Raw genomic sequence first — 14,735 nt, forward strand, 5'->3', positions numbered from 1 at the left:
TCTCTGGATTTTATTTTTTCCTTCTGTCAACATTTTCAGTGATGCTTTTGTAATAATGAGAAAATAAAAACCTTTAATGTTAATTGAAAAAAAAAACATATACAAAGACCTGTATTCAAATATACCTTGAAGCCTGAACATTCTATTTAGGGATGTTTCGCTATAAATGTTAACACAAGAGCAGGCTTGGGTTCAAACTTATCTTCAATATTTTCAGGCTCTGTGACTGAGAGACATTCAGTAGTATATTTAAGTTCAACTGCTCACTTGTAAAATGAGGCCAGTAGCACCTATTTTATAGGGCTTTTGCAGGATTAAATGACATAACCCACATAAGCTTCTTAGCACAGTGACTGGCTAAGTTAAAAAATGTTACTACTGTTATAACTGTTTTTATTACTATGACAACTTTTATATGAAACTTTAATTCCTCAAATCCTTTTTGAAACAAGCTGGAGCACAAATAAATAGACATGGTATATATACACTTGATAAATATCTGAAAGCTCTATTCTGTGGTTCATAAGCAACTTTTTTGTGTTTCTCAGGTAGAGCTTTTTGTTGTTATTGTTTTGAATACACTTTTTATTTTGGGAAACCTTTAAGTTTACAGAAAAGTTGCAATAATAGTACAGACAGTTCTCACACACTCATTACTCAGTTTGTTTCCCCAATGTTCTCATCTTACATTACTGTGGTACATTTATCAAAACTAAGAAACCAACATTGATATATTACTATTAACTAAACTCAAGACTTTGGTAATTTCAGTATTACCCAGCTTAACCAGACTCAGACTCCAAATGACTTTTTGTTAGGTTACCAAATTCAAAATCATCTCTGAAAACTATGACAAGGACCGCCAGCTGTCCCTCAATATCTATTACCCTTTTTCCTTCAATAAAAGAACTTCTGAATTTTAGGTGAGCACTTGGCTGCCCAGGACAAAGACCACATTTTCTAGCTTTCTTTGCAGTTAGGTGGGCATATGATTGGGCTGGGACCAAAAGAATGAGTGAAAATTATATGCATTACTTCCAGTTAATGCTCCTAAAATGATGGGTGTATACATGCTGTGTTTTGCTTCCCCTTCTCCCTCTCTTATTGCTGGAATATGGACTTGAGTCAGGAGCTGGAACAGCCATCATGGAGCTAAAAATGGAAGTAGCATGTTGAGGGTTATAGAATCAGCCAGCCCTGGGACTCCTACTTCCCAGTTACTACATAAAGAACAAACTGCTCAATCTATTAAGGTTGAGTCTTTGTTTCAGCCAGCATCCTAAGTAATACAAGTCTCTTTAAAACAATGTGCCATAGCTTCTAAAGGTGATTTCTTTTGTGTAATGGAATGAAAAGAAATGTAGTTTTTTATGGTGACCATATCGAAGAAATGTTTATATGTCTAAGTTTTGATATGCTTCCTTTTCTCTATTCAAACCTTCCACACCTCTTCCCGCCTTTTCACTTTCAGTTACTATGGATAAATTGTCTATGGTCCTTTCTAAGGCCAGTCCCTTCACTTGAACACTGGATCCCATCCTCTCTTAAGGACCCCATTCCTGCAATAGTCCCTCTCTCTGCAGTGTCAAATATGCTGTGATAGTCCCACCTTAAAATTCAAAACAAACAAAAAAACTCCATCTTCAATTCTCCTCCAGCAGTTATTTTACTGTTCCCTTTAAGCTAAATTCCAAGAAAAAGGTATCTTATAATGTCTCCACTTCTGGTTCTCCACATTTACTCATCAGTCTAACTCCAATCTCACTGCTGTCACTGCTGCTTCACTGAAACTCCTCTTAGCAAGGTGTCTAATAATCCCCATTTTTCTAAATCCAATAATAAATACCGAATTCTCACCTTACCCTTTCAACTACATGACTACATTGTTCCCCCACACTTTGAAATACTTTTTCTACTTGACTTCCAGAACACAATTTTCTTCATTGTCTGCTTGCTTCTCAGTCTCCTCTGCTACATCCTCCCCCTCTTTCTGACTTCTGAACACTGGAGTGTCTTAAAGCTTAGCTCTCACCCTTCCTCTCTATCTATACTATTTAAATACACAAGTAAAACTAAAGAAATATGGGGATTATAGATTATCAGACAAAATGTATTACAAACCCTGACAATGGAAAAATTATTATCAGACATCAAGGGAGAGGAAAGAAGTAGGAGGAAAAATGAATGTTAACTCCTTTCATAACAGGGAGTCTAAAAAACAATTCTAACTTCTTAATGTTTTTCATATTTTTAAAAAATATTAGGTCTTTTACACAATCTCTGATACACATACATACATATGTTCTTACATTCAGCAATAGGTTTATTTTTCTTCTGTTGCATTTTAGTAAATTAAAAAGAAATAGTGTAATAAACCCCTTTGCACACTCACCCAGCTTTAGCAATTATCAACCTATGATCCATCTCATTTCATCTCTACTCACCATTCACCCAATGGATTTTTTTGAGGCCCACCCCAGAAATTATTTTACCTGTTAAGCATTTCAGTATTTGTCTGTGCCAGCTTGTAAAATATGGCCACAAATTCCTTCCATTATGATATGTACCCTCCTTCCTTTGCAATGTGGTAAGGCTGGTTCTCCCATCCGGAGGAGGGTATCTATTTCCCCACCCCTTGAGTCTGGGCTGGTCTGGTGACTTGCACTGATCAACAGAATGCTGCAGAAGTGATGACCTGTCACTTCCAAACTGAAGTTTCAAGAAGCTTTATAGCTTTTGCTTCTATTCTCCTGGAATACTACTGTCCAGAGACTGACAGGTAACAAAATATATTGAACATATATCTAATAACCTTGGGCATATGTCTTTTCATAGTTTTGACAGTGCATCTTTGGGATAGAGTCCCAGAAGTAGGATTGTTGGGTCAAAGGGTAAATGCATGTGTAATTTTGCTAGATATTGTCAAACTCCCTCTAGGGGGTGTGCCATCTTGCACTTTTACCAGCAATGAATAAGAGTGCAAGAGTACTTTTAATATCACTGAAGTAAAATGGTTGCTGCTTTGCCAAAAGTATAAACATTCTTATGGTAGAAAATGCCAAAATAATCATAGATTGATTTATAGGCAGGATCATTAGATGGAAATGTTGCTGATATATATTATGAGGAAGAACAATGGGTGACTTTGGGGCCTGATAAAGTGCTGGAACACCCTTGTTATGTTCATAGAAGACCTTAGCCCTACGAAGGGTGTCTTCTTGGCTGGCTAAGAGGTAGTCTACCTCTCAGTCTCTTGGCCATTTGTGCCATGGACATGGACTGGGCATGTGCAAGGCAGTCTGCTGCGAGAACTTAAACAATGAATATTAAAAAGTTCCCAGACTTTCTGGATCTGGTGTTGAGGTGAATAAACTCTTACTTTACCCCGGGGATGTGCTGTGTAATGTTCCATTTGCCTCACCCCATCCGCTAAGGAAGCAAACCATTAATAGTGTCTATAAACAGTCTGGATATGCTTGAACAGATTGTGTAATTTTTCTCAGCAATTTTAAAATATCTTCTTGACCTGAAGAGTATCTCATTTCCATTTGCCTTTTTCTCCTAATTTTACTGAGTCATTCTTTCACTGGTTCTATCTCCCAGATAGGGAGAAATGACAGCCTGGCCTTGGGAGTTGGGGTGGAGGCAGAAGATGGAAGGGATAGTTTTGGTGCAGAGGCACCAAAAACGGGGAAGGTTGGATGGTACTAATTCGACTTCTTGGATTCATCCTGAAGTCAAATCCCCCCTGATCTTTTGTTGGCTTCATTTGGAAGCGCTCTTAAGTAAATTTTAAGTAAATTTAAATGTAATTCTTTTTATTTAAAATGGCATGTATGTTACTAAAGACTCAATCACAAAATAACAATTCCAACTATTTTAAGCAGAAAAGGATAGGACAAGGAATTAGGGACTGGTTTGAGACTGAGTTTCCACGAATGATTCCTAGAACAACACAGCAAAACTGGTCATGGTCCAAAGGCTGGCTCTAGAAACATATTGTATTAGCTCTAATCCAGGGATTAAAGATTCATACTGTGTCTGTCCAATCCATTCCAGCAAAATGGAGGACTTGAGTAATACCACCTTTCCATTCAACTTGGTCCCAAATCCAAGGAGTAAATGTAATTTACCAGAATGAGTAAATCTGGTTGGTGGAACCTAAAATCATACCCAGAATTCTAGCTGAAAAGGATTTTAGAAATTGCAATTTTTAGCTTTCCTGAATTTATAGAAAAATGTATACAAAATATATCTTCAAAATATATGTCAAATCAGTCTATTTCTCTATTTGTCCATTATTACCACCTAGTCAAAGCCACCACTATCTCTCTGACTGCTGCCAGTCTCTACTTTCACTATTAGCTCAGCAATGGCTTTTCATTGCTCTCTGAATAAAATCCAAATACCTTATCACAGTCAACAAAAGCCCTACAGGTTATTGACTCTTTTTATTCCCCTACCTTTCTGACATCATCTCCTACCCTTATCCTCATTAATCACTATATGCTCCAGCCGCAACAGTCATCTTTCTGTTTTTAAACACACCAAATCCATTTCTTCCCTATGAGACTTTATATTTGCTGTTCCTTCAGTCTGGAAAACTCTTCCCCCAGGTACGTGCAGGGTTTGCTCCCACATCTTTATTCAAATGTCACATTATTACAGAGGCATTCCCTGACCAACCTATCTAAAATATCACCAACCCTGGTAACTCCTACCTTTACCCTGCTCAACATCATGGACACCACGTAAATTAAAATCTTTAGATACCACTATACCCTCACCAGAATGATTAAAATTAAATATCCAAAACAATCCTGAAAAAGAACTAAATTGGAGAATTTACTCTACCTGACTGGTAGGCTTACTGTAAAGCTAAAGCAATCAAGACAGTATGGTACTGGCATAAAAGTTGACAGACTGATGAAAGGAACAGAATAGAAAGCTAAGAAATAGATCCACACTTACACAAATCATTTGATTTTCAATAAAGGGGATGAAGCAACTTAATGGAGAAAGGAAAATCTTTTCAACAAACGACACTGGAATATCTGAGAAACCATATGGAAAAAAAAGTGAGCTTCAACTCCTACCTCACACTATACACAAAAATTAATTCAAGATACAAAAGAGACCGAAATGAAAAACCAAGCTTTCAGAGGAAAGCAATGGAGAATATCTTTATGACTTAAGGTTAAGCAAAAGTTTCTTAGATAAGTCACAAAAACCAACAACCAAAGAAGAGAAAAAATTAATACATTAGACTTCATTAAAATTAGAAACATCTGTTCATCAAAAGATACTATTATGAAAATCAAGTTGGAAACCACAGACCTGGAGAAAAATTTGATGACAGACTGGTACCCAGGATATTTAAAGAGCTCATACAACTCAATAATTAAAAGACAGGCAACCTAATTTTTAAAAACAAGTAGAAAATTTGAAAAGATATTTCACAAAAAATAAAGTATACGAATGGCCAATAAGCACATGAAAAAGTGCTCATTTTTTCATCAGTCAACAAAGAAATGCAAAGTAACACTTTATATATCAGTATACACACAATGAAAATGGCTAAAATTAAAAGACTGACACCAAATGTTGGCAAAGATATGATACAACAGGACCTCTCATAGACTGTTGGTGGAAATGCAAAGTGACACCTCTGTTTTGCAAAGTAGTTTGGCAATTTCCTATTATATATTACATATGATCCCACCACTACTCTCCTAGGTACTCACCCAAGAGAAAAGAAAGCATGCATTCATTCAAAGGCTTATACATAAATATTCACAACAGCTTTATTTCTAACAACTAAAAACTGGAAATAAGACAAATGTCCATAAACAAGTGAATAAATAAACTAATGGTGAAATAAGGAAATACTGCTCCTCAATGAAAAGGAATTAACTACTAATCACATAGCATGCAGAAACTGTAAATTAATTATGTGGAAGGAAAGAATCCAGTCAAAAGTACATACTGTATGATTCCATTTATATAAAATTCTGGAAAATACAAACTAACCTACAGTGACAGAAGGCAGATCAGTGGTTGACAGGGATGGGAGGGAGGTATAACAAATAAGCATGAGGAAACTTTTGGGGATGATGAATATGTTCACTATCTTAATTGTGGTGATGGTTTTATGGATACATACATATGTTAAAATGTATCAAACTGTACACTATAAGTATGTGCAGTTTATTGTATATAAATTATACCTCCATTTAAAGTATCAGCTAAAGAAAACAATGAGAACCAAAGAAACACTTTAATACTTTTATGATTTATAGTTTGTATATTTAAGTACTCTGTAAATTTACTACACATTAAATTTATTCTTTCATTCCTTAGTGTCTATAGCTATTTTAAGATTATTATAACAGTAATAGATTAATAATTTAATGGCCTATTAAAAAACACTGAAATATTATTTCTGTAACAACACTAAAATATTATTTTCTAAAAATGCTTCCATACATGCTCTATATTAAAGATGTTATACTTAAGAACATTAATATATTATTAGTGATATGCTCAGAGGTAAACATTAGTTTTTTTCATAAGAGTTCAGCAAGTAAACTAATTTTCATAAAAGATAATGTATATCTGATTTCCAATTAGGCAATTCACAATGATTTTCAACCAATAATGGTCAAATGAATATACTTTTAAATCTTGGATTTTCTCCAGGTTTTCCATCTTTCCCTTACAAGACTTATTTTTTTTTCCATATTAGATTGTATTCATTAAAACTCAGATGTGCTATTGAGGAAAATTAATTTCTTCCCCAAATTTTTCTGGGTTATTTTCATTCTAACTCCAAAATTGTACAAAACATTGTAAAAGAATCCTTTTAATGACAACATATATTGTCATAAGTGTTTTACTAAATATGAATATACAAAACAATTTATATATTACCTGGCCACATCCAGGGGCAGTACATAGAAAGGGTTTGTCATCACTCATATTCCACAGGTCCTTGTATTGCCTATAATAAAACATTAAGAAATGGCTAAATGTTTCACAGTACAGATTTTTAAATAGAGAACAACTTAAGGGCTTCCCTGGTGGCGCAGTAGTTGAGAGTCCTACTGCCGATGCAGGGGACGTGGGTTCGTGCCCCGGTCTGGGAAGATCCCACATGCCGTGGAGCGGCTGGGTCCAAGAACCATGGCCGCTGAGCCTGCGCGTCTGGAGCCTGTGCTCCGCAATGGGAGAGGCCACGATAGTGAGAGGCCCGTGTACCACAAAAAAAAAAAAAAAAAAAAAAAAAAAGAACAACTTAAAATGTAATATTATTTGATTTTCACTAAGCTTATCACCTTCTATCTGAATGTGAAGTAAAACACTTTTACTGACATTTTAACCCCACCTTCCATTTTCTTATTATGAACAGAGACATGTAACATGCAGATTTTACACTACAGAAAAAAATATTAGGAACCCTGATCTATCAGTCTAAATCTTTCCTGTTCAGTAGCATAAGTGCAGATAAATGAAATAATGAGAAGATAACCACTTTAAATGCCAATGAAATAATGGACTAGGTAACTATCATCAATGTCTGATAAAACAATCAGGAACAAAGGTGACAGGAACTTTATAATGGCTGGGTCAGGGTGACAGCATCTGAACTCACAGGTCAGTCTTAAATTAACATCACTAAAAGTGAGACAAACATTATGTGCCCCCTGATATGATGCAATAAAAAGCACACAAAGGATTCTTGGGGGAAAAAAAGTCAAGCCTGAATCTAATCAAGCCTCTCTAGATCCAACTACAGGAAATACAGGAGATAGAAAAACATGTTGAAAGGGGATACAGCAGAAGCAAGAAGAACTACAATTCTGCAGCCTGTGGATCGAAAACCACATTCAAAGAGACAGACAAAATGAAAAGGCAGAGGACTATGTACCAGATGAAGGAACAAGATAAAAACCCAGAAAAACAATTAAATCAAGTGGAGATAGGCAACCTCCCAGAAAAAGAAATCAGAATAATGATAGTGAAGATGATCCAGGACCTCGGAAAAAGAATGGAGGCAAAGATGAAGAAGGTGTAAGAAATGCTGAAGAAAGACCTAGAAGAATTAAAGAACAAACACCTAGAAGAATTAAAGAACAAACAAACAGAGATGAACAATACAATAACTGAAATAAAAACTACACTAGAAGGAATCAATAGCAGAATAACTGAGGCAGAAGAACGGATAAGTGACCTGGAAGACAGAATGGTGGAATTCACTGCTGAGGAACAGAATAAATAAAAAAGAATGAAAAAAAAATGAGGACAGCCTAAGAGACCTCTGGAACAACATTAAACACACCAACATTCACATTATAGGGGTTCCAGAAGGAGAAGAGAGAGAGAAAGGACCCGAGAAAATATCTGAAGAGATTATAGTCAAAAACTTGCCTAACGTGGGAAAGGAAACAGCCACCCAAGTCCAGGAAGCACAGAGAGTCCAGGCAGGATAAACCCAAGGAGGAACATGCCGAGACACATAGTAATCAAATTGACAAAAATTCAAGACAAAGAAAAATTTATGGAAAGCAACAAGGGAAAAATGACAAATAACATACAAGGGAACTCCCATAAGCTTAACAGCTGATTTGTCAGCAGAAACTCTACAAGGCAGAAGGGACTGGCATGATATACTTAAAGTGATGAAAGGGAAGAACCTACAACCAAGATTACTCTACCCGGCAAGGATCTCATTTAGATTCGATGGAGAAATCAAAAGCTTTACAGACAAGCAAAAGTTAAGAGAATTCAGCACCACCAAACCAGTTCTACAACAAATGCTAAAGGAACTTCTCTAACTGGGAAACACAAGAGAAGAAAAGGACCTACAAAAACAAACCCAAAACAATTAAGAAAATGGTCAAAGGAACATACATATCAATAATTACCTTAAACGTGAATGGATTAAATGCTCCAACCAAAAGACACAGGCTTGCTGAATGGATACAAAAACAAGACCCATATATATGCTGTCTACAAGAGACCCACTTCAGACCTAGGGACACATACAGCCTGAAAGTGAGGGGATGGAAAAAGATATTCCATGCAAATGGAAATCAAAAGAAAGCTGGAATAGCAGTACCCATGTGAGATAAAATAGACTTATAAAAAAAGAATGTTATAAGAGACAAGGAAGGACACTACATAATGATCAAGGGATCAATCTAAGAAGGAAGATACAACAATTATAAATAAATATGCAGCCAACATAGGAGCACCTCAATACATAAGGCAACTGCTAACAGCTATAAAAGAGGAAACTGACAGTAACACAATAGTGGTGGGCTTTAACACTTCACTTACACTAACAGATCATCCAGACAGAAAACTGATAAGGAAACACAAGCTTTTTCTTTAGACCAGATAGATTTAAATGACATCTACAGGACATTCCATCCAAAAACAGCATATTACACTTTCTTCTCAAGTGCACACGGAACATTCTCCAGGATAGATCACATCTTGGGTCACAAATCAATCCTCAGTAAATTTAAGAAAACTGAAATCATATCAAGCATCTTTTCTGACCACAATGCTATGAAATTAGAAATCAGTTACAGGGGAAAAAACCGCAAAAAACACAAACACATGGAGGCTAAACAATACATTACTAAATAACCAAGAGATCACTGAAGAAATCAAAGAGGAAATCAAAAAATACCTAGAGACAAATGACAATGAAAACACGATGATCCAAAACCGATGGGATGCAGCAAAAGCAGTTCTAAGAGGGAAGTTTAGAGCTATACAAGCCTACCTCAAGAAACAAGAAAAATCTCAAATAAACACTCTAACCTTACACCTAAAGGAACTAGAGAAAGAAGAACAAAAAAACCCCAAAGTTAGCAGAAGGAAGGAAATCATAAAGATCAGATCAGAAATAAATGAAATAGAAACAAAGAAAACAACAGCAAAGATCAATGAAACTAAAAGCTGGTTCTTTGAGAAGATAAACAAAATTGATAAACCTTTAGCCAGACGCATGAAGAAAAAGAGGTAGAGGACTCAAATCAATAAAATTAGAAATGAAAGAGGAGAAGTTACAACAGACACGGCAGAAATACAAAGCATCCTAAGAGACTACTACAATCAACTCTATGCCAATAAAATGGACAACCTGGAAGAAATGGACAAATTCTTAGAAAGGTATAATCTCCCAAGACTGAACCAGGAAGAAACAAAATATGAACAGACTAATCACAAGTAATAAAATTGAAACTGTGATTAAAAATCTTCCAACAAACAAAAGTCCAGGACCAGACGGCTTCACAGGTGAATTCTATCAAACGTTTAGAGAAGAGCTAACACCCATCCTTCTCAAACTCTTCCAAAAACTTGCAGAGAAAGGAACACTCTCAACTCATTCTAAGAGGCCACCATCACCCTGATACCAAAACCAGACAGAGATACTACAAAGAAAGAAAATTACAGACCAATATCACCAATGAATATAGATGCAAATATCCTCAATAAAATACTAGGAAACAGAATCCAACAACACATTAAAAGGATCATACACCAAGATCAAGTGGGATTTATCCCAGGGATGCAAGGATTCCTCAGTATAATGCAAATCAATTAATATGTGTGATATACCATATTAACAAATTGAAGAATAAAAACCATATGATCATCTCAATAGATGCAGAAAAAACTTTTGACAAAAGTCAACACCCATTTATGATAAAAACTCTCCAGAAAGTGGGCATAGAGGGAACCTACCTCAACATAATAAAGGCCATATACAACAAACCCAGCGCAAACATCATTCTCAATGGTGAAAAACTGAAAGCATTTCCTCTAAGGTCAGGAAGAAGACAACAATGTCCACTCTCGCCACTATTATTCAACATAGATTTGGAATTCCTAGCCACGGCAATCAGAGAAGAGAAAGAAATAAAAGGAATATAAATTGGAAAAGAACAAGTAAAACTGTCACTGTTTGCAGATGACATGATACTATACATAGAGAATCCTAAAGATGCCACCAGAAAACTCCTAGAGCTAATCAATGAATCTGGTAAAGTAGCAAGATACAAAATTAATGCACAGAAATCTCTTGCATTCCTTTACACTAATGATGAAAAATCTGAAAGAGAAATTAAGGAAACACTCCCATTTACCACTGCAACAAACAGAATAAAATATCTAGGAATAAACCTACCTAGGGAGACAAAAGACCTGTATGCAGAAAATTATAAGACACTGATGAAAGAAATTAAAGATGATAGCAACAGATGGAGAGATACACCATGTTCTTGGATTGGAAGAATCAACATTGTGAAAATGACTATACTACCCAAAGCAATCTACAGATTCAGTGCAATCCCTATCAAGTTACCAGTGGCATTTTTTTTTTTTACAGAATTAGAACAAAAAATATTAAAATTTCTGTGCAGACAGAAAAGACCCCGAATAGCCAAAGCAGACTTGAGGGAAAAAAACAGAGCTGGAGGAATCAGATTCCCTGACTTCAGACTATACCACAAAGCTACAGTAATGAAGACAATATGGTACTGGCACAAAAACAGAAATATACATCAAAGGAACAGGATAGAAAGCTCAGAGAAAAACCCATGGCACCTATGATCAACTAATCTACAACAAAGGAGGTAAGGATATACAACAGAGAAAAGACAGTCTCTTCGACAAGTGGTGCTGGGAAAACTGGACAGCTACATGTAAAAGAATGAAATTAGAACACTCCCTAACACCATACACCAAAATAAACTCAAAATGGATTCAAGACCTAAATGTAAGACCGGACACTATAAAACTCTTAGAGGAAAACATAGGAAGAACACTCTTTGACATAAATCACAGCAAGATCTTTTTTGACCCACCTCCTAGAGTAATGGAAATAAAAACAAAAATAAACAAATGGGACCTAATGAAACTTAAAAGCTTTTGCACAGCAAAAGAAACTATAAACGAAACGAAAAGACAATCCTCAGAATGGGAAAAGTATTTGCAAATGAATCAATGGATAAAGGATTAATCTCCAAAATATATAAACAGCTCATGCAGCTCAATATTAAAAAAACAAACAGCCCAATCAAAAAATGGGCAGAAGACCTAAACAGACATCTCTCCAAAGAAGTCATACAGATAGCCAAGAGGCACATGAAAAGCTGCTCAACATTACTAATTATTAGAGAAATGCAAATCAAAACTACAATGAGGTATCACTTACACCAGTTAGAATAGACATCATCAGGAAATCTACAAACAACAAATGCTGGAGAGGGTGTGGAGAAAAGGGAACCCTCTTGCACTGCTGGTGGGAATGTAAATTGATATAGCCACTATGGAGAGCAGTATGGAGATTCCTTAGAAAACTAAAAATAAAATTACCATATGCCCCAGCAATCCCACTACTGGTCATATAACCAGAGAAAACTGCAATTCAAAAAGACACATGCGGGCTTCCCTGGTGGAGCAGTGGTTGAGAGTTCGCCTGCCGATGCAGGGGACATGGGTTCGTGCCCTGGTCTGGGAGGATCCCACATGCCGCGGACCGGCTGGGCCCGTGAGCCATGGCCGCTGGGCCTGTGTGTCTGGAACCTGTGCTCCGCAACGGGAGAGGCCACAGCAGTGAGAGGCCCGCGTTTCGCCAAAAAAAAAAAAAAAAAAAAAGACACATGCACCCCAATGTTCACTGCAGCACTATTTACAATAGACAGGTCATGGAAGCAACCTAAATGCCCATTGACAGACGAATGGATAAAGAAGTTGTGGTACATATATACAATGGAGTATTACTTAGCCACAAAAAGTAACAAAATTGGGTCATTTGTAGAGACGTGGACAGACCTAGAGACTGTCATACAGAGTGAAGTAAGTCAGAAAGAGGAAAACAAATATCATATATTAATGCATATTATATGTGGAATCCAGAAAAAATGGTACAGATGAACCGGTTTGCAAGGCAAAAACAGAGACACAGATGTAGAGAACAAATGTATGGACACCAAGAGGGGAAAGTGGGGGTGGGGATGGGATGAATTGGGAGACTGGGATTGACATGTATACACTAATATGTATAAAACAGATAACTAATAAGAACCTGCTGTATAAAAAAATAAATTTTAAGAATCCTCTAACCTTAAAAAAAAAAAAAAAAAAAAAACATGTCAAACAACATCACCAAGCTGGAATTAGCCAAATTCTACAGGACAAAAGACCTGGTTTCTTCAAGAAATAAATGTCATGGGGAACTAAAGAAAAGAGGAGGTAGAGGGGAACTGTTTTAGATTAAAAGAGGTCTAATAAACATACTAAACAAAATGCAATATGGGGACTTTCTTGGATCCAGATTTGAACCAAACAACTACAAAAAGACATTTTTGAGTCAAGATTGTTTTCCTACTTTTTGATATAGACTTAAAGTTTCCAATTATTCCTTCCGTTAACTTGTAGGTTTTTGTTTTTGCTTTCTTCATAGAAATTACATATATGAACTATATTTGACAACTAAAAATTCTGTAACATTGTTTCTTTTTCAACACTAGTTTGTTAACCTTTCGGAAATAAGTTTCTCTTCAGGAACAGAGATGACAATCACTATTATGGCCAAATTTGGGAAATGCTAGAATACTGTTTTTTGGGGGCAGGACTTTTCAGACTTTATATGTTCAAGAGAAATGACCAGAAGAGCACCTAGGATACAGCATTTTTGCCACATCCATTTTCTATTTGAACCTTTTTCACTAGAACAATACTAGAACATCTCATGGGACTAGTATTATTTGGAACTCATTTTAGGAGAAATCAAAACCCTAAAATATGTTTATGCTTGTCATAGTTAAGTATATTTTGATGCTCTATTTGATAATTTTAAAATACTATAGCAGTAGTAGCTAAACTACATACTAGGTAAGTATTTTCTTATTTATGAAAAACACTTGAAATATTTATCTAGAAATAACCTATGAGAATTTTTATAATCTAAAATATGAAAAAAGCACAAAATACCAAATATTGCATACACACCTGGCAGAATTCACATGTAACTTGAATTTCATAAGTTGTACAACTTATCACGTCCTCTTTTTCATGGCAAGGATACTGAAAAATGAAGTGGTTTCACACTGTTAAATATAGTTTTGAAACATTTCTTGAAACATAGTAAAACAATAAAAACACTCAAATAATTACACTCTTTGTAACACTACTGTCATCCAAAAACCCACTCACTATTAAGAATCTTTATAATAGAGCACTGCTCCTAAAATATGAACACCCATATAAATGCCTTAAACATAGGTATTAATATATCCAACTCCACGATAAAGAGGGTAAAAGAGAAACATTTAGCCTTTAGGACTGTGGTTGAAGAGCAGTAATTAAAAGAGTGAAAATCCTGACTTTTGACGTCTGATGAAAAGATGAGATCTAGTATTTCAAAATATCTATTCAGAAAGCTTTAAGTTTTAAAAAATGTAGTCAGTGATGGTCTGGTTCTCGGCCTAATTCATCATTATTTGTCCCATAATGTAATGATAGTTGATCTTTATAAGAAGTTCCCTCTTCCCTAACTTTATAGTTTACTTATTTGACATTAGCTTAAGGACAAGTACAACATACTTAAACTATGTTTAAACTATGAGGGTCAGTGGCTCATCTTTAAACTCTACTAATCCTCCATTACATTCACTGAAACCCCATGTAGTGGCAAACAGAGTTAACTATATGCTTAT

The 14,735-nt window shown here is 35.7% G+C and overlaps 1 protein-coding gene across 2 annotated transcripts in view; it reads right to left on the bottom strand.

The window, feature by feature from the left end:
* The window catches only part of ATF2 (activating transcription factor 2), a 59,931-nt gene extending 45,871 nt beyond the window's left edge, over positions 1-14,060 (bottom strand). For both annotated transcript variants that reach the window (XM_065880353.1, XM_065880352.1), the window contains exons 1-2: positions 14,029-14,060; positions 6,931-7,000 (exon numbers count right to left, since the gene is read on the bottom strand). In XM_065880353.1, the coding sequence (XP_065736425.1) occupies positions 6,931-7,000; positions 14,029-14,060 (102 nt within the window). The remainder of the gene's footprint in view (positions 1-6,930; positions 7,001-14,028) is intronic.
* Positions 14,061-14,735: the final 675 nt, after the last annotated feature.

The sequence above is a fragment of the Phocoena phocoena genome, chromosome 7, assembly GCF_963924675.1.
Source record: "Phocoena phocoena chromosome 7, mPhoPho1.1, whole genome shotgun sequence".
Classification (NCBI taxonomy): domain Eukaryota; kingdom Metazoa; phylum Chordata; class Mammalia; order Artiodactyla; family Phocoenidae; genus Phocoena; species Phocoena phocoena.